The 16,429-nt window shown below is 56.2% G+C and overlaps 2 protein-coding genes across 5 annotated transcripts; one reads left to right on the forward strand and one right to left on the reverse strand.

The window, feature by feature from the left end:
• Positions 1 to 261: 261 nt before the first annotated feature.
• On the forward strand, positions 262 to 7,457 carry DOK4 (docking protein 4). 4 transcript variants are annotated; one of them, XM_080645404.1, is made up of 9 exons: positions 294 to 460; positions 577 to 672; positions 4,172 to 4,279; positions 4,411 to 4,525; positions 4,798 to 4,917; positions 4,996 to 5,185; positions 5,895 to 6,033; positions 6,224 to 6,347; positions 6,465 to 7,457. In XM_080645404.1, the coding sequence occupies exons 2-9, from the start codon at positions 607 to 609 to the stop codon at positions 6,581 to 6,583; spliced, it is 981 nt and encodes a 326-aa protein (XP_080501530.1). In that variant the 5' UTR covers positions 294 to 460; positions 577 to 606; the 3' UTR covers positions 6,584 to 7,457. The 4 variants fall into 4 exon arrangements, with proteins under 4 accessions (XP_080501529.1, XP_080501527.1, XP_080501530.1 ...); XM_080645403.1 differs by having other exon boundaries at positions 262 to 672; XM_080645402.1 differs by having other exon boundaries at positions 342 to 460; positions 6,224 to 7,457.
• Positions 7,458 to 8,063: 606 nt separating this feature from the next.
• On the reverse strand, positions 8,064 to 16,277 carry POLR2C (RNA polymerase II subunit C). Its single transcript, XM_080645405.1, has 9 exons — positions 16,118 to 16,277; positions 15,870 to 15,919; positions 12,993 to 13,061; positions 12,798 to 12,850; positions 10,713 to 10,841; positions 10,025 to 10,076; positions 9,601 to 9,769; positions 9,360 to 9,434; positions 8,064 to 8,796 (listed from the first exon to the last, which is right to left on the reverse strand). The coding sequence occupies exons 1-9, from the start codon at positions 16,201 to 16,203 to the stop codon at positions 8,652 to 8,654; spliced, it is 828 nt and encodes a 275-aa protein (XP_080501531.1). The 5' UTR covers positions 16,204 to 16,277; the 3' UTR covers positions 8,064 to 8,651.
• Positions 16,278 to 16,429: the final 152 nt, after the last annotated feature.

Below are 16,429 nucleotides of genomic sequence, written 5' to 3' on the forward strand. Positions count from 1 at the left end.
CTCTGGAAAGGTGCCCTTGGGCCTCTTGCGCATGAAGGGGGCAAGTTGCCCTCCGCGTCTGCCCCAAAGTTGTAACAGGAGATTGGGCGGGACAGCAGCGCCGGGCCACCTCCTCCTCTGGCCCCGCCTCCAGTGCGGACCCAGCACGGTCCTCCCAGGAAGGGGTTAACTGCGAGCCCCAGCCTTGAGGGAGGGGACTGGGCTGGACCATTTTCCTCGCTGCCGCCTCCACCTCGGTTTTCCTGAATGGTTCTGTCGTCCAGGGGTGGGGAGGGAAGGGAAGGAAGAAGGGCGGGTGAGGGGGGGGAGGAGGAAGGGAGGGAGGAGTGTGGGAAGAGGAAGGAAAAAAGAGCGAGACAGCCAGGGAAGAGAAAGATGTCACTGCCTAATCTCCCTGTCATTTTTATTTCCAGCAGGCGCTGGGCGAAGGAGCTGCTAGAACAATGCTGAGGCGGGCGAGGTGAGGAGCAGCGGGCTCTGCCTCCGCGAGGAAGCGCCGAAGGGGTGTCTCGAACAGGTGATCGGAAGAGCCGGAAACCGAGGCCACCTGGGCATCCCTCCCCTCTCCTCGGCCAGGCCCTGCCCCCCAGAGAAGGTGGGGAAACCATGGCGACCAATTTCAACGACATCGTCAAGCAAGGCTACGTGAAGATGAAGAGCAGGAAGCTCGGGGTGAGCCCCCCTCCTAGGGCCCTGCCGAGGGACGGGCGCAGGAGGGGTGCGGAAGACTTGCTCTGGAGCCTGGCGGGTTGGGGTACACAGCCCGGCATCGTGCATTTGCCTCCAGGCTTCTGGCTAGTGGGCTGCCTGGCATGTGCCTGGGCCCTGCCCTGCCTGCTGCAGCCCCCGCCCCAGCAGGATGGCTGGCATCCCAGCGGCTGGGCCAGTGGTGGCAAGCCGATGGGCCGATGTGCCGGCAGCTCCTGGCTATTGTTGAAGTTGTCGCCAGGGCAGCGGCAGGGGCCGGGAGCGCTGGAAATGCCGGGCTGTGTGCGCTGAGACCAGCTTCACTTCCCCTCTCCTCTCCTCGCTGCCGCCTCCCCACCTCTCCCCTCCCCTCTCCTGGCCTCTTTTCTTTAAGTACCTCCCCGACCGCTGCTTCCCATTGCTTTCTGTGTATGGGAATTTATTTACTTATCTTCGGTTGTTGCTCTCCCCGTTAAAGAAGTGTTTGAAAAGGAGAGGGGCTGGTTGTGGGGGTGCGCGTTGGTGTGAGGGGTGCAGAGGCTGATGTTTATGTGGTTTATGAATGAGAACTTGGGGCCCGTGGCTCCGAGTTACTCGTCTGTGCTCGGCATTTGGCCCCGAGCTGGGGCTTGGGCTCGTGGAGATGAAGCCTCGGACACCTGGGTGTGCACCCTCCCCCACGCCCTGCTGTGAAGACCCCCCAGAGGGCATGAGCAGGGACCGCAGGGACCAACTTAATGATCTTAGTGGGACTGTCCAGGAGTTGCCCCTCTTCCTCTGAGACCCGCCCCCCCTCCCCCCAGTGAGGGGTCTGGCAGCTGCCCTTCCCAGGAGGATGGAAACCCTGGTAACAGGTGGCCCAAGTTTAGTGTTTTACCTGGGCCTCTGGTCCCTCCCTCCCTCGCCCATGGCCTTGATGGGGTGGGGGTGGAATCAGACTGCTAGGCTTCCTGGCCCTGCCTGAGTGGGGTGGGGGAGGAGCAGGGCTTCATACCAGCTCCCCTGCCTGGGTACTGGACCGAGCAGCGCTGGCCTTGGAGAGGGGATCCCCCTCCTGCCTGAGGGCCCCATGGAGGGTATGTCTAACTGTCCAGCAGCTGAGCTGGTGGGCGTTTGCAGCCTTATTGGAATTTGGCTTTGCGTCCCATCCTGGGCCCCAGCCCAGGAGACTGGGGTCTGGTGGCTCTCAGCCACTGCTTTTACCCTGAGAGAGGGCTGGCGCCCACGTGGAGCACAGAACGGAGAGAGCGCCTGAGGCTGAGGTGGGAAGGCCGAGTGGGTAGGGGCCCAGTTTCTAGAGTGGCTCCTTCTCCCTGTGGGCCCAGACCTAGCAGGTCCCCAGGCACTAGCTGGGCTGGGGCGCCTTCAGGATAAAGCTCACTTGGAGGGCAAGCCACTCGGCAGCCACGGGGCTCAATGTCAGGCCTGTTCTGGGAGTCTGGGAGCCTCCAAGGTGGGCACAGCCAGGGGAAGGGGGGTTGGGAGCTGGGACATGGCTAGGCCCAATCTGGGGTCTCCCCCCTCAGCGATTCGAGCTTCCCTATGCAGACCTGATATGAGGGACTGCAGTCACCCCTCAGGACAGCCACTGTGGTCTCAGCTCAGAGGTGAGGGGGAGGGGCTGGAAGAGATCAGGAGCCCCCCTCCCTGCCAGGGCCTTCCTCCAGGCCCACGGTGCAGTCTTTCTGAAGTACTGATCAAAGACCTGTGAGAAGTGGGAAGGAAGGCTCCTGAGCGCAGTGGCTCCCTGGGGGGGGGGGGGGGGGGGGGGGGGGTGTGTGTGTGTGTGTGTGTGTGTGTGTGTGTGTGTGTGTGTGTCCCTGTAACCAGGCAACCAGGGTGCTCAGGCCCCCCAGGCCTTTTGCCCCTGACGCTGCAGGCTGCACGGAGCCCAACCTGGCAGGGCATATCTGGGTCATGCTTCCATCCACCCATTCATTCAGGGTCCCGTCATATGGCCATTCAGAGCTGTTAACGAGGCTACCAGGATGTGCGTGAGGATTCTGAGAATAAAACAGTGTTTGTCCACAGGCGGCCGGCTGTGGTTTAGGTAGATAGGCCAGGGGCTGAGCCGGGATCATGGGATGGGGGCTGCCTAGACCCCCGGTACCTTGGGACTCTGCCTGACAAAGGCCTGGTGCCTGTGTGGCAGAACAGGGCTGGGGAGGGGGCAGGGGCTAGGCTAGGGGCTACTGTTTGTCAGTGAGAGGAGACCAGAGATTTCTGGGGAGTGGGTCCGCAGGCTGCTGGAGTGCCCACTGAAAGAGGAGGGACATTCCAGCCAGACTCTGGACCATAAGGGAGCCCGAGCCAGGAAGGAGGGGCCATGGAAGGAAGAGGCACAGCCAGGCGGGTGGCAAGGGCCACCCCTCACGTTGTCTGAGCCCGTTTGCCCTGTAGCCCTTGAGACTGGTCCGCTCCCCCCCTGGCTTCCGGGCACAGGGTCACTGGCAGTATTTGGACAAGGAGGGAACCTTGATGGGGAAGGCACTGTGCTCCGGGTCACCCCAGGTTCCTAGACCTTGAGAGCCTCTGGTTTCCCAGCGGGAACAGGCAGCTGTCCCTGCCCCCTCCACCCCAGGGTTGGTTAGAGAATGAAGAAGTGTGTGAGTGGAAGCTCCTGGAGTCGAGGGGTGTTGCCCGGCACCAAGAACAAGGGCTGTGATGTGCAGGCTGGCGGTGGAAACGGGGCTGATCCCTGCCGTTGTGGCTGGTGCTGCCGGAGCCTGGGCAGAGCTTGGTGTGCAGTGGGCTCCCGAGTTCTGGCCCTGGGTTTGGACAGCCTGTGTTACAGACTAACTACCGTTTACCAGCTGTCACTTCACCTTTTGGTGCCTCAGTTTCCTTACTTACAACGTGGAGATAATAGAACCGACCTCAAGAGTGACCCCGAATAACTGTGTAGAGTGCTAATACCAAAAAGCACCAATAAGAGGCGCGCCATAAACACATTGTCACAGGACAAAATCTTCGGGCTCCTCCTCGTCCCTCGGTATCCGCAGGAGATTGGTTCCAGGGCCCCCGCAGATACTGAAATCCACGGATGCTCAAGTCCCTTGCATAACATGGCCGAGGACCATGCCTCCAGGCGGGCCTCTGCACTGATTCCCAACCACAGATACATAGGCTGTATGTTTATTGGGGGGAAAACCCATGTGTAAGTGGACCCCGTGCTACAAACCTGTGTGGTTCAAGGGTCACTGTGCACTGCGAGCCCAGCTCCCAGTAAATGGAGTGCACTGTGGACGAGCCTTTCCGAGCAGCCAGGAAATAACTGCCTTTCGGCGGGGGTGGGGGGGGGGCGCGGGGAGACGCTCCCCCAGGGGCTGTCATGCTGGTGTCAGCTGTCCCCAGGTTTTCTCCTGGGCTGGGCCCTCCCAGACAGCTGTGCGGCACTGCCCCCTGCGGCAGGCAGGGGTCACTGCAGGGCCATGTTGGGTGGGAACGGGAAGCCTGATCCCCTGGTCCTTGTCTTGCCCCTCAGATCTACCGCAGGTGCTGGCTGGTGTTCCGGAAGTCCTCCAGCAAGGGGCCCCAGCGGCTGGAGAAGTACCCGGATGAGAAGTCTGTGTGCCTCCGAGGCTGCCCCAAGGTGAGGGGCCTGGGCCCTAGCTCCCCTAACCCGTAAGCAGTGGGTCCAAGAGCACCCTCCTGGGGGTGACAGAACGGCGGGGAGTGTGGAGAGAGGGGCTCCAATCTGAGTCCTTTGTGGATGTGCTCCAGGTGACCGAGATCAGTAATGTCAAGTGTGTCACACGACTCCCCAAGGAGACCAAGAGGCAGGCGGTGGCCATCATATTCACTGACGACTCGGCCCGCACCTTCACCTGCGACTCAGGTGAGGATCTGGGGCTGCAGACCTCCCTCCAGCCTCCTCTGGGCCAGCCGTGGTTCAGTGGGCCAGTTGGAGAAGGCAGGGCAGTGCTAGCTCTGTCTGGTATGAGGGTTGGGGTGCCTCTGAGTGAGCGGGCCCCCAGGATAAGGGGTAGACAGGCTGAATGCACTGGCCTTGCCTCCCTGCCTCACAGAGTGGGATAACTCAGGCCGAGTAGATGGGGTGGGCTCCGGGGAACCCTGAGCCTGCAGCATGACGAGGCCCCATTTCTCTAGAGCTGGAGGCGGAGGAGTGGTACAAGACCCTGTCTGTGGAGTGTCTGGGGTCGCGGCTCAACGACATCAGTCTGGGAGAGCCGGACCTCCTGGCCCCAGGGGTGCAGTGTGAACAGACAGGTGAGGCCTGGTGGTGGGGAGGAGGGGACAGGAGGCCCCGCGTGGGAAGCTCCAGCCCATTCATCCTCTCCCCTCCAGATCGCTTCAACGTCTTCCTGTTACCCTGCCCCAACCTGGACGTGTATGGCGAGTGCAAGCTGCAGATCACCCACGAGAACATCTACCTCTGGGACGTACACAACCCCCGTGTGAAGCTCGTCTCGTGGCCCCTCTGCTCACTGCGCCGCTATGGCCGGGACGCCACACGCTTTACCTTCGAGGCTGGCCGGTAGGACCCTCTGGCCTCCCCACCCTGTCTCCCCAGGGTCATGACGGTCGCCACCGTTCACTCTGGGTCAGGCACTGTGCTGGGAGCCGAAGTTATTTACTGGTGTAGCAACCCCAAAGGGAACATAATATTCCCATTTTACAGATGAACAAATTGAAGCTCACAGCCGCAGGTCAAGTGAGACAGTTTACCAAAATCACACTCTTTGGGCTTAGATCAAATGCTGGCACTGACACCAGCTCTGGGATTGTGGACCCGAGCCTCAGTTTCCTCATCTGTCACATAGGGGACAAGGAAGGACCTAACTTCATGAAATTGTGGTGAGGATTGGGTTCCACAGCGTGAACTCGGAGCCAGCGTACCGAGGCTTGAATTCTGTGTAATCCTGTGTGTAATTTGAAGTTACTTACCCTCTGTATGCCTGTTTCCTCACTGCAAAGTGGTCTGAGAAAACCCCTAGAAACGAGGAAACGAATCGTGTACAGAGCGGAGGGGAGGGGAGAAAACGAATGGGCTCATTCCTGTAGAGCATTGAGCCCACCACCGGGCGCATCGAAACCACTCAGAATGTTCGGGCCGGGGGTCAGACCCCAGGGTGACAGCCTGCCTGTTTCCCAGAGGGCCCAGGGTACAGGAGAGCCCAACCAAGCACATGTGTGGGTGCCACGGGGTCCCTACCACCTTGCCTTCCATGCCACTGTGTCCCCAGGATGTGTGACGCTGGGGAAGGGCTCTACACCTTCCAGACGCAGGAAGGGGAACAGATTTACCAGCGGGTCCACAGTGCCACCCTGGCCATCGCCGAGCAGCACAAGCGGGTCCTGCTAGAAATGGAGAAGAATGTGAGGGTGAGGCAGTGGGTGTCCCGGCCCAGGGTACAGGGGAGGCTGGTGGGCGGGCAGGCTGAGTACCTGGAGTGTGCCAGGGGGTCTCCTCTTAGCGTGTCCACAGGAGAGGCAGGTAGGGTCTTGGGCTGGCTGCTGTGGGCAAGCCACTGTCCCCAGGGCTAATGGGAGGTACCCCTTTTCTGGCCCACAGCTGCTGAACAAGGGCACGGAACATTACTCCTACCCCTGCACGCCCACTACCATGCTGCCCCGCAGTGCCTACTGGCACCACATCACGGGCTCCCAGAACATCGCCGAGGCCTCCAGCTATGGCGGTGAGTCCCTGCAGCGCCCCTCGGCCACCTGCCACGAGCCTCTGTGGAAGACAAGGCCTTCTGGGCAGGGACCTTCCGACCTGGACCCAAGTCCTGAGCCTGCCTCTGTGTCCACAGGTGAGGGGTATGGGGCAGCCCAGGCCAGCTCGGAAACGGACCTCCTCGACAGATTCATCCTGCTAAAGCCAAAGCCCAGCCAGGGGGACAGCAGCGAGGCCAGGACCCCCGCCCAGTGACAGCCGGGCTGGTGTGCACCAATGACTGCGGGGCTGCCCGCTGCGCACTGAGGACAGCCTCGGGGGGCTCTCGGCTACGCGCCTGGAGAAAGGGAGCCGCTGTCCCTTCCTTGCCCCCACGGGGGAGGCTGGACCAAGGCAGAGGGCTGGCCACACTGCCTGAGCATGTGCGAGGGGCTAGAGCTACCGTGGGACTATTTACTGTTCATGATTTTAATATATACAGCTTATGACATATCCTATATTAACGAGATTTCCCCCCGTCCCTCCCTGCCACCACATACATTTTTGAATCCCATGACCAGGCCACCACCAAGGCTGGTTCTGAATGTCCTCCGTGGCACAGCCCTCCCGTTGCCAGGACTCGCCCGAGCTGCCAGGGCCAGAGGCAGACAATCAGAACTCAAGGCTGGTGCTGTCGGCAGGCTTTTCCCAGGAGCCAAGGGCTAAGCTAGCAAGTGGCTTCTCAGTTCCTCTGGGCCTGGTGGCACAGGAAGGATCCGAACTCACGCGGTGCCACTTGCTGACATCTGGTTGACACCTCAGGTGAAAAGCTGGTTTGAAAAAGGAAATTTCTGCCCAGGCTCCTTTCTGCTTTGTAGGCTGAGATGATCCCCGTGGGCAGGAGTGCTGGTAACCTCAGCCGGGCGAGGTGGCCAGGCCAGGAGGGAGGGCCGACAGGACTGCTGTGGGGAGCTCCCCTGCGGCCCCCTCTCACTGACCTGGGCTGGCAGTGCCCCTGCGGAGAGAGGAGAGGCCCCTCTCTGGTCTGGCCACCCTCTGGCCAGAAAGTACTCAGAAACCAGCCCTTCCACTTCCTCCCCACATGGTGCTGAGGCTCCCTGCTGAGATGCAATTAAAGCAATTGATTTTCTAGTGCTGGTATTTATTGACTACTGGGCAGAAGGGCTATCTTTCTATCCACATCAAACCTTTGGTTGTGTGTTGTTTTTTTAAATACTTAGGGTTCTGATTTGTGGGAACAGACCTTGTTACCCTGATGTAAATAACCACTGTTCAAAGTTGTGGCAGGAGGAGGATAAAGCTGGAGGCCCCTCCAGCAGAGCCCTGGAGCCAAGGAGGTGGCCACAGCAAGCTCAGCTCGGAAGCGAGCAGGGAGCGACCACCAGAGGCATGAGCCTGCAGGAGAGCCCGCTGGGGCCTTGGAGGGGGAGCTGCTGGCTCAGCGAGCAGCACGGTGACGCATGAAGGAGATTATGTTGTGCTCTTTATTGCCAAAAATAAAAACTCTACTGTTAATAAATACCCCTTCCTTTCTGTACTGTATCTCCGGTTTTCTCCAATGCCCCCCGCCAGGCTGCCTAATTAACTGCTTTGGGTATGTTCCTACCAACAGGACTAAGGGGTCAAGGCCAGACCTTCATTAAGGCCCTTGCCCACCCCACCCTCGTCCCTCCCCTTCCCTCCACCCCAAACTAATTAAGCAGATCACATTGGCAGTGAAGTCATAACTGATGGGTAGAGAATAAAATACAGGGTTTATTGGGGGGGGGGGGGGCGGGGGGGTGGAGGAACAGCCAGGGTCCAAAGACATTCAGGAATTTGAGCGAAGTGTAGGCTGACCATGGCAGGGGCTGGGTTTGTAGGCGGCCTGAATGAGACTTCTAACACTCAATCCTAACAGCGGAAACCTACGGTACAACTGTGAAATGCTAACTTCCACACAAAGTAAGTCAAGAGCTGAAATGACCAAAAGGGGAGGGTCTAGCTCAGTGGTTTCCACAGGGAAGCAGTATGACCTCTACAAGCAGACCAGGGGGAAGGGAGGTCAGGGTTCTGGGGAGACTAGCCATCAGCAGGCAGGGCCAGGGATGCTGCATGCTCAGTGAAGGACTGTCCTGCCTCAAATACCAGGGGCACCCCATAATCTACCTGGGACCAAGCAAGGATGGGGGCACCCTCCCCCTCTGCTACCTCTCCAGTTGGTGCTGATGGCTTGCTAAGAAGTTAAGTACAGCTGTGGGGACCTGAGGAGCTAGGAGGGTCTCAGGAGACCTGCACACAGCTGCTGCTCGGATCCTTTTCCGCTCGGGCGGATGAGCTGCGGCTAATTTATGGTGAGGACGTCACTCTGGATCTCGTGGCTCAGCTGGGTCTGTAAATCACTCAGCTTCTTCTTCAACCCAGAGAGGGCTGAGAGGACGATGGTTTCAGGGCGCAGAGAGCCACAGGACTCCACGTTGTAGTAAAACCTGAGAGGCAGGAGTCCAGTGAGAGCCGCCCCAGGGGCTGGTGGGCCTGAGCTTGGCCAGGGCCACCTCTTTCCCTCCTGAGTCGAGCTTCCCTCCTTTCCCACCAGGAGCTCAACCTTGCCCCAGGGTTGACCTCCACCCTCTTACAAAGAGTGCTTCTTACAGGACCTCAAAGAGGCTACAGCCGCCTCACAAAGATCCTATGAAACCCCCCAAACACTTCTGTATGGCTGTGTCCGCACTGAGGAGAGAGTGGAAAACTAAAGAGTGGGTCGCACGGGCCAGCGTCTCTGTTCCTCACTGGGCGACTGGTCAGTTTCTGGCCCTGATTTGACCCCATCTTTGGATGCTGCGAACCAGAACAGGAAGAGCTTGGGTAACTGGAGGCCCCTCTTTTTCAGTGACTAAAGGGGGGTGCACCCATCCTGGGTTCAGCAGTCTTCAGCCCCTCCTCAGCTTTATGGAAGCTCAGACATGAGGGCAAGGGTCACCCTAGCTCAGAGCCTGCACCAAAACTGTACGTTCCTACACATTTCACCGTCCGTACTGGCCCAGGCGCTTACCTCTCCGGCTTGCCATTGGGGTCGTACGGAGCCTGGGACTCATCTTCATCCAGCTCTGAGTACTCGCTCTTTGGCCTGAGGTCAAACACAGGTCAGCACCCGGTTGTTACTGCTGCTTCGGGGCACCTGTGCCCGTAGTGAGTCTGCCCATCTTGGTCACTAGGAGCCATGGACGTGGACTAGGAGCCATGTCCACCCCATCCCCTCTAACCGCCCGCTTTCATCCCCAGCGGGAACCTACCACTCCTCCGGCTTGGGGTACACTGTGTGCCTCAGGGCATTGTCGGGATCATATTCAAAAGCCACCCCTGCAGTCGGGTTCCACTTAGCATGTTCCTTGCCAAAGCCCTTCTTGGCATAGGCGCGGAGTCTCAGCTCCTGGCCCTTGCGCAGCTTGACGATGAGGATGTCTGTGGAGAGAGGTGGGAGTCGGTGCGGGGGCCAGGAGAGGCACGGTCCCCCCACATCGACCTGGAGTGCCACTGGAAGGCCACACACATCTGGGAAAACGGACCAAAGGCCAGCTGAGGTGACGAGGCAGCACAAGGCTGTCTGGGCTCTGCCTCCCTGTTCTGCCAAGCAACAGATCGGGTAGCCATCTGCACACTCACGCCAGCCCCTTACCGTCCTGGTCCACCATTTGCACACTCACGCCAGCCCCTTACCGTCCTGGTCCACGTAGTCATTAGGGTCGTTATCTCGGTTCCGGGATGTCACCTGCCGGAGCCCAAACAGAGACATTAGCCGCTCATCTCCTGCTCTCTTCTGGCAAGTACCTCCCAGCACTTCCAGATCGCAACCTGCCAACCAGGGGCAGGATGCCCACGAGTGAGGGCAGGAGTGCCTACTAGGACCAATCTGTGCTGGTGCCTGTGCTCCAACCCCTGCTTCACGGCTTTGTGATAGTCCTCTGTCAAAACAATACCGTGGCCTTTTATTTATTTTAAAACTGATCTCAGAGAGGAAGGGAGAGAAAGATAGAACCATCAGTGATGAGAGAAAATCACTGATTGGCTGTCTCCTGCATGCCCCCTATTGGGAATTGAGCCCGGGCATATGCCCTTGACTGGAATCGAACCCAGGACCCTTCAGTCCACAGGCCAACACTCTATCCACTGAGCCAAACGAGCCAAGGCTATACTGTGGCCTTTTAAAGGGGCCTGGGCGACAGAGGGCACACAGCACCAACAATGTCCGCCCACCCCAGCAGGAGCCCAGCATGGGCATGTCCAGGCACCAGGGGTAACACAGGGCAAGGTGGTGCCTTAGGCGAATCCTCCCCAGTCCCGCCCAGGCAGAGGCCGAAGGAGAAAAGCAAAGGGCCTGGGCAGGGGGCTGTCCTTAGACACTGACCGGAATGACCCGGGGGCTGTTGGAGATGAGGTCTCGAGACGTGACGTGACGAGTCTGGTCTTCGTTGCACCGCACGTCGAGAGTGAACTCCACCGAGCACTCGGGGCAGAACTCCTCGCACGTGCAGTCCTGAGGCAGGGAGAGAGCAGGTGTGAGTGTGGAGAGAGGGAGGATCCTGAGCTCCCTGCTTGCGACCCCCAGTTCCTACTGCTTCTTCGTCTAGAACAGGGCTGACCAGTCTCCAGACCCTTGGGAGCTGTGTCAATCTGGTAACCTTCTCCACTGCGGGCACTTCCCAGTTTAGAGACAACCGTGTGTGCTGACACCCACGCTCCTTCCACGCCCGTCAGCTGCCAGGCTGCCACTGGGACACGCACTGTTCACTTCTCAGCCTGGCCCCGGGGTGTCCTTCCCAGAGAACCGCGGCGATCCTCTAGCTCAGCCTCCAGGACTAGGTGGACAGCTCAGGATAGAATCATTTAAAATAAATAAAAGGTGCCAAAACCGGTTTGGCTCAGTGGATAAAGCGTCGGCCTGTGGACTGAAAGGTCCCAGGTTCGATTCCGGTCAAGGGCACGTAACTTGGTTGCGGGCACATCCCCAGTAGGGGGTGTGCAAGAGGCAGCTGATCGATGTTTCTCTCTCATCGATGTTTCTAACTCTCTGTCCCTCTTCCTTCCTCTCTGTAGAAAATCAATAAAATATATTTAAAAAAAAAAATAAAATAAAATAAAATAAAATAAAATAAAATAAATAAAAGGAAATAGGAAGAAGTACCTTTCAAGTTCTAGGCTACTGACCTTTTCTTAAAACAAAACAAAAAAACTTTATATATACATATTTATACACACCCGTATGCATATATATGTAAAATAAAGCAAATGTAACAAAATATTAACAATTGGCAACAAAGGTCAAAAGTAAATGGAAATTTATTATTGTTTCTTCAACTTTTCTGCAGATTTTCCGAAAAGCAAAAAAAAAAAAAAAAAAAAAGGACCATACCATCTTTCAGTAAATGCAACACTAGAGAAAATTTAATAGCCCAGCCAGTGGGACACAGTGGTTGAGCGTCGATCCATGAACCAGGTCATAGTTCGATTCCCACTCAGGGCACCTGCCCGGGTTGTGGGCTTGATCCCCAGTAGGGGGCGTGCAGGAGGGAGCCGATCAATGATTCTCTTTGATCGTTTCTCCCTCTTCTTCTCAGAAATCAATAACAATATATTAACAAATCAATGGAAGGAATAGCTAGGCCATAGGGCGTGCCTATCTTTATATGAGATATTGCCAGACGCCTCTTCAGCTGACAGGCTGCACACCTGTCCCCACCAATATCTGATGCTTTATTTCTTAAAAACAAAAATCTGAAGATGTGAAGCAAATATGGCAAAATGTTAAAATGTGACAAAATGAGAGCATAGTATCTGTTATATTAGCTGCACTCTTACACACACATATACACACACACATTTGTATTTGTAGGACATATCAAATTAGCCACCACAAAAAATGACATGCTCTTGGGAATTAGATGGGCTGATTCAGGATCGAGCAAAGCCATCAAAAGGGAATAGTCTCAAGCTACTATCTATTGCAGTCCTGGTGAAGAGATACAGGTAACCTATCCTGTCCTGTTCTCTCCCTGGAGGAAGGAGCCAAGTTTACTAGCATCACCTACTGGGTGAGTCACAAATCTGGCAGCCACCAGCACTCCGGTCTCTGGGTGCTGCTCTGTGGACAGGTCTCATTCCCTCTCCTGTCCTCCACCCTCCCCAACCTTCGGTTGACTCCCTTTAACCTCCTAGGCCCCCGTCACTGGGAAGAGATGCCCTGGAAAGCAAAATCAGAACAGAACAGACTGAAATGTACCTCCCCCGCTTGTATACATGGGCATTCTAGTGTATTCCCCCTCTTGTGAGTCTAATCAATCTGAGGCCCATCAGAACCAAGGACCAATGCCTGCCGTGGGCTCTAGACAACATCTCCATATTGTCTTTCTAAAAGCTGGAAGCAAGATGTCAGGAAAATCCTTCTGAGAACTGAAGGCCCCCGCCTCCCTGGCCACCCCAACCCCCAGCATACCCGGGAGTACTGCAGCTTGTCCACAATGTCATCACTAGTGAGGGGGATTAATCCTGGAAGACACAGAAAAGCACTTTGAAGGCCAAGCAGCCAAGCCCAGAGGAAAACCTAGAAGTCCCCTTGGGAGTGAGGAAGCTTCCTCTCTGACACCAGACACAGCCACCACCCCTGCACCGTCCCAAACCCGGCACTCACCAAGCCTGTGAGCGATGAATTCGTCGTGAAGGACTGAGGAATTGGCGTCAATCTGAACCCAGTCAATGGCTGAAACGTGAAGGAAGCAGACATGCAGCTTAGCCTCCAAATTCACCTAAAGGCTTACAGCCTTGGTCCTCAGGATGCAGAATCACCTGATGCATACAAGGTGCAGAGGCCTGGGCCCGGCCGCCAGACTGAATCACACAGCTCTAGAACAGGGTCCAGGAACCTGCACTTTAACCAGAACCACACAAACCCACACCCCACACACCCCTTCCCTACTCAGGAGGGTTAATGCAGGGTCCCTGTACCACAGAGAAAATCGACGACCTAGCGAACAGTACAGGAGCGGGAGCATGTTTCTTTGAGCGCAATATTCCCGAGAAGCACGTACATCTGCTACTCATGCCAACATGAAATCCAAGAACACAATCTATTTGGGTACTTAAATCCTAGGGAAAGCCTCAGAGGTAACACAGATGTCTAGCCCATATCTTATTTTACGGTATAATGACCAGATTACCCTTTATTGATACTACATTACCACTCAATCAACCAATGTTGACAGAATTCCTTCAATGGGCAAGGCATACTCAGTATAAAACCCAGTCCCCACCAGCAATGAGCTAGCAGGAGGGGAAGGACTGCACGCTCACACACATTTGATTGACTTAAGCACACATTCATTCATTCGTTCACATCTGCATGTAAACAAATTCGTAAAGCAAATGGCATTGGAGCCCATTTGTCAAATAAGAGGTATAAATACAAGAAATGGAGGTCAGAGGAGGACCAGACACAGCCAGGCCCCGCCTGCTTTGTTCTACGCTTCCTATTGCTTCCTTCTCTCAACCCAAGTCAAACAAGGACAAGCTAACCTTTCCTGTCTCTGTCCCTTTACAGCCGCATCTCCTTCTGGCACGCCCTTGCCCTCTCCAGTGAAGGTTAAAATCCTTGAGCCTCCATGATACACATAAGATCATTCCTTCCTGTAGGGAGCCTCGGACTGACCTGTGGCAGAGCCACATACAAGTCCCAGCTTGGAGGGGAGAGCCCTCCTAACACAATTAAACTTGACCTTATAGTCCTCCCTTGTTCCTAGGTAGCTAATGGTGGTGGGAGGTTCAGCAAGTGCTGCCAAAACAAGGCTTGAGTAAGGAAATAGATTTGAAACTCACAAGAACATTGCAAACATGTTGACCTCCCCCCTTGCTTTGCTTTGTGTGATCTGACTATAAAAGCTTTGGCTTACAGGCTGAGTCAGTTTCCTCATCCAGGCACAGTGATCCCACCTGGCCCCAACTGTATTCTTTTATCTTCTTTAATCCTTCACCGCCCCTCCTCAGGTTCACCCTCCCTGTAAGCTCCTCCCTAAAAAATTCTGCCCAGATTTCTCTTAAGACACTTGTCATATTGTGCCTTGTGTTACATTTATGTGGGTCTTGCCTCTACCTCAAGCTCCGAAAATCCCTTGGGGCAGGGTCTTCAGATATCTTAACTTTTGTATTCCTACCTCTAGGTTGGAACATAGCAGGTTCTCATTTACTTGCGGAACTGAATGGGAAAAGTGGCATTTAAATTTGGAACGTCAGGGCTGCATCATAAAGTGCAACTCCCTCATTTCACTCCCCATGAAACCTGGGCCCAGAGACATGAGTGATTAGGCAGAGGGAGGACCAGCGCACCAAGCTCTGAGTTGACCTGACAGGGGAGGTGGAGGATCAACTACAACGTCCTCCCATTTACCCATTTGGCCTGCTTATTCCCTTAGGAGGAGGCACACCTGATGCAGCAGCTGACTTACATTTCGCTTTCCTAAACTCTCTAAGCTGACACTCAGAAAATATTGGTAGTATGTGTGCAAATTTGCAAGAGACCTGGAGCATTGTGGCTGGAACTAGAGCAAAAACAGATCCTCCCTCTAAGCCAACAGCACTGGAGCTCGGCTTCTCCCAATACTGGTCCGAGGCTACCTTGCATTAATGTTGTCTGTGGGCTCATCTTTCCCCTGCAACTTCACTGTGGGCTCTACGAAGGCAAGAACCCTGTCCTATACAGCTAGCTCTGCATTCCCAGTGCCCAGCCACTGCCTGGCACTTATATGTTCCATAAATGAGGTTGAAGAAACAGATTCATAAAAGGACACCTAGCAGCCCTGGCTGGCGTGGCTCAGTGGTTAGAGCGCCGGCCTGTGCCCTGGAGGGTCTCAGGTTCCATTCCAGGTCAAGGGCACAAACCTGGGTTGTTGTTTCAATCCCTGGCCCTGGTTGGGCTGCGTGCGGGAGGCAACCAGGGAGGCAACCAATCCATGTGTCTCTCTCACATCGATGTTTCTCTTTCTCCCCCCTCCCTTCCACTCTCTCTAAAAATCATTGGAAAAAAATATCCTTGGGTGAGGATTAACAACAATAATAAAGACATCTAGCAGCACTGAATACTCACCAAACGTTAGACACTTAATAGTGATTACCTTACTTCATCCCTGCCATCATAGGTACTAATAGCGTCCCAATGTTACAGAGAAAACTACAGCCCAGTTTCAGACACCGTAAGTGAACACAGTATTCGAACCCAAGTTCGCAGACTCCTGCACCCATGCTCCTCACCAATGCAAATTGAGAATGGACCTGAGTGTAAGTGGCCCGTGGGGGCCAGGGAGGTAGCCAGAGCTGGCCCTGGGCGAAGGGCACAGGGTCCGATCAAGCTTCCAGCATCGCTGCTTTCTCAGCGACATTCCCTGCCCCTCTCCCCCCGCCTCACCCAAACCAGGGCTGCAGGCAGAAGCCCCAGGGTGTGTGGTCTGGGGACCGAAGGGTGGGGGTGAGTCTGGGGAGCACTCGAGGCCCTGGCAACGAGGAAGCGGGGGTTGCTTACCTATTATGGGCACCTCGGCGATGAAGACCCTCCGAATAGAATTTGCCACCCTGAGGGATGAAAACAAGCGGCGTGAGGGCACCGCAGCCTCGACAAACCGATCCTCCCACACCCCCGGTTTCCAAAGTGAAAACCATGGCACGGCGCTGGGGACCAGCAGACTCGGCCCGTTCCCCCTCCCACCCTCCACCCCCGTCTTCGGCCCCCGGCGCTCCAGAGCCGCCTGCCGCTTCCCGCAGCCGCCTTACGCTAGGTCTGTATTCTCGATGATGAACTTGACATTCTCGTCGGTGAGCTCCGTGATCCGCACGGTGGGCTGATTGGCATACGGCATTGTGCTCCGCGGCCCGGCGGGCCGCAGGCATCAACCCTGCAGCGCGCCCCCCGCACCGGAAGTCACAGGAAGTTGCCGGAAGTCGGTCAGCGTGGCCCCCACCGCTTCCTCGGAGACGCGCCCACAGCACCGCCTACTGCTCGGAGGCCGGGACTGCTCCGGGCTCGCCGTTTTCTATCCCACCACCTGGTTTCGATGCACCAGTTGGACCATCTAGGATGGTGAT

This window comes from Plecotus auritus (assembly GCF_963455305.1).
Source record: "Plecotus auritus genome assembly, chromosome: 10".
Classification (NCBI taxonomy): Eukaryota; Metazoa; Chordata; class Mammalia; order Chiroptera; family Vespertilionidae; genus Plecotus; species Plecotus auritus.

Bases quoted from the DNA above. Each gene is read 5' to 3' on its own strand.
- POLR2C (XM_080645405.1), bottom strand. From the start codon at position 16,203: ATGCCGTATGCCAATCAGCCCACCGTGCGGATCACGGAGCTCACCGAC. The intron at 12,851-12,992 runs GTGAGTGCCGGG...TGTGTCTTCCAG, and splicing joins ATTCATCGCTCACAGGCTTG to GATTAATCCCCCTCACTAGT. The intron at 8,797-9,359 runs GTAAGCGCCTGG...CCTGCCTCTCAG, and splicing joins CCCAATGGCAAGCCGGAGAG to GTTTTACTACAACGTGGAGT.
- DOK4 (XM_080645401.1), top strand. From the start codon at position 607: ATGGCGACCAATTTCAACGACATCGTCAAGCAAGGCTACGTGAAGATG. The intron at 673-4,171 runs GTGAGCCCCCCT...CTTGCCCCTCAG, and splicing joins TGAAGAGCAGGAAGCTCGGG to ATCTACCGCAGGTGCTGGCT. The intron at 5,186-5,894 runs GTAGGACCCTCT...CTGTGTCCCCAG, and splicing joins TTTACCTTCGAGGCTGGCCG to GATGTGTGACGCTGGGGAAG.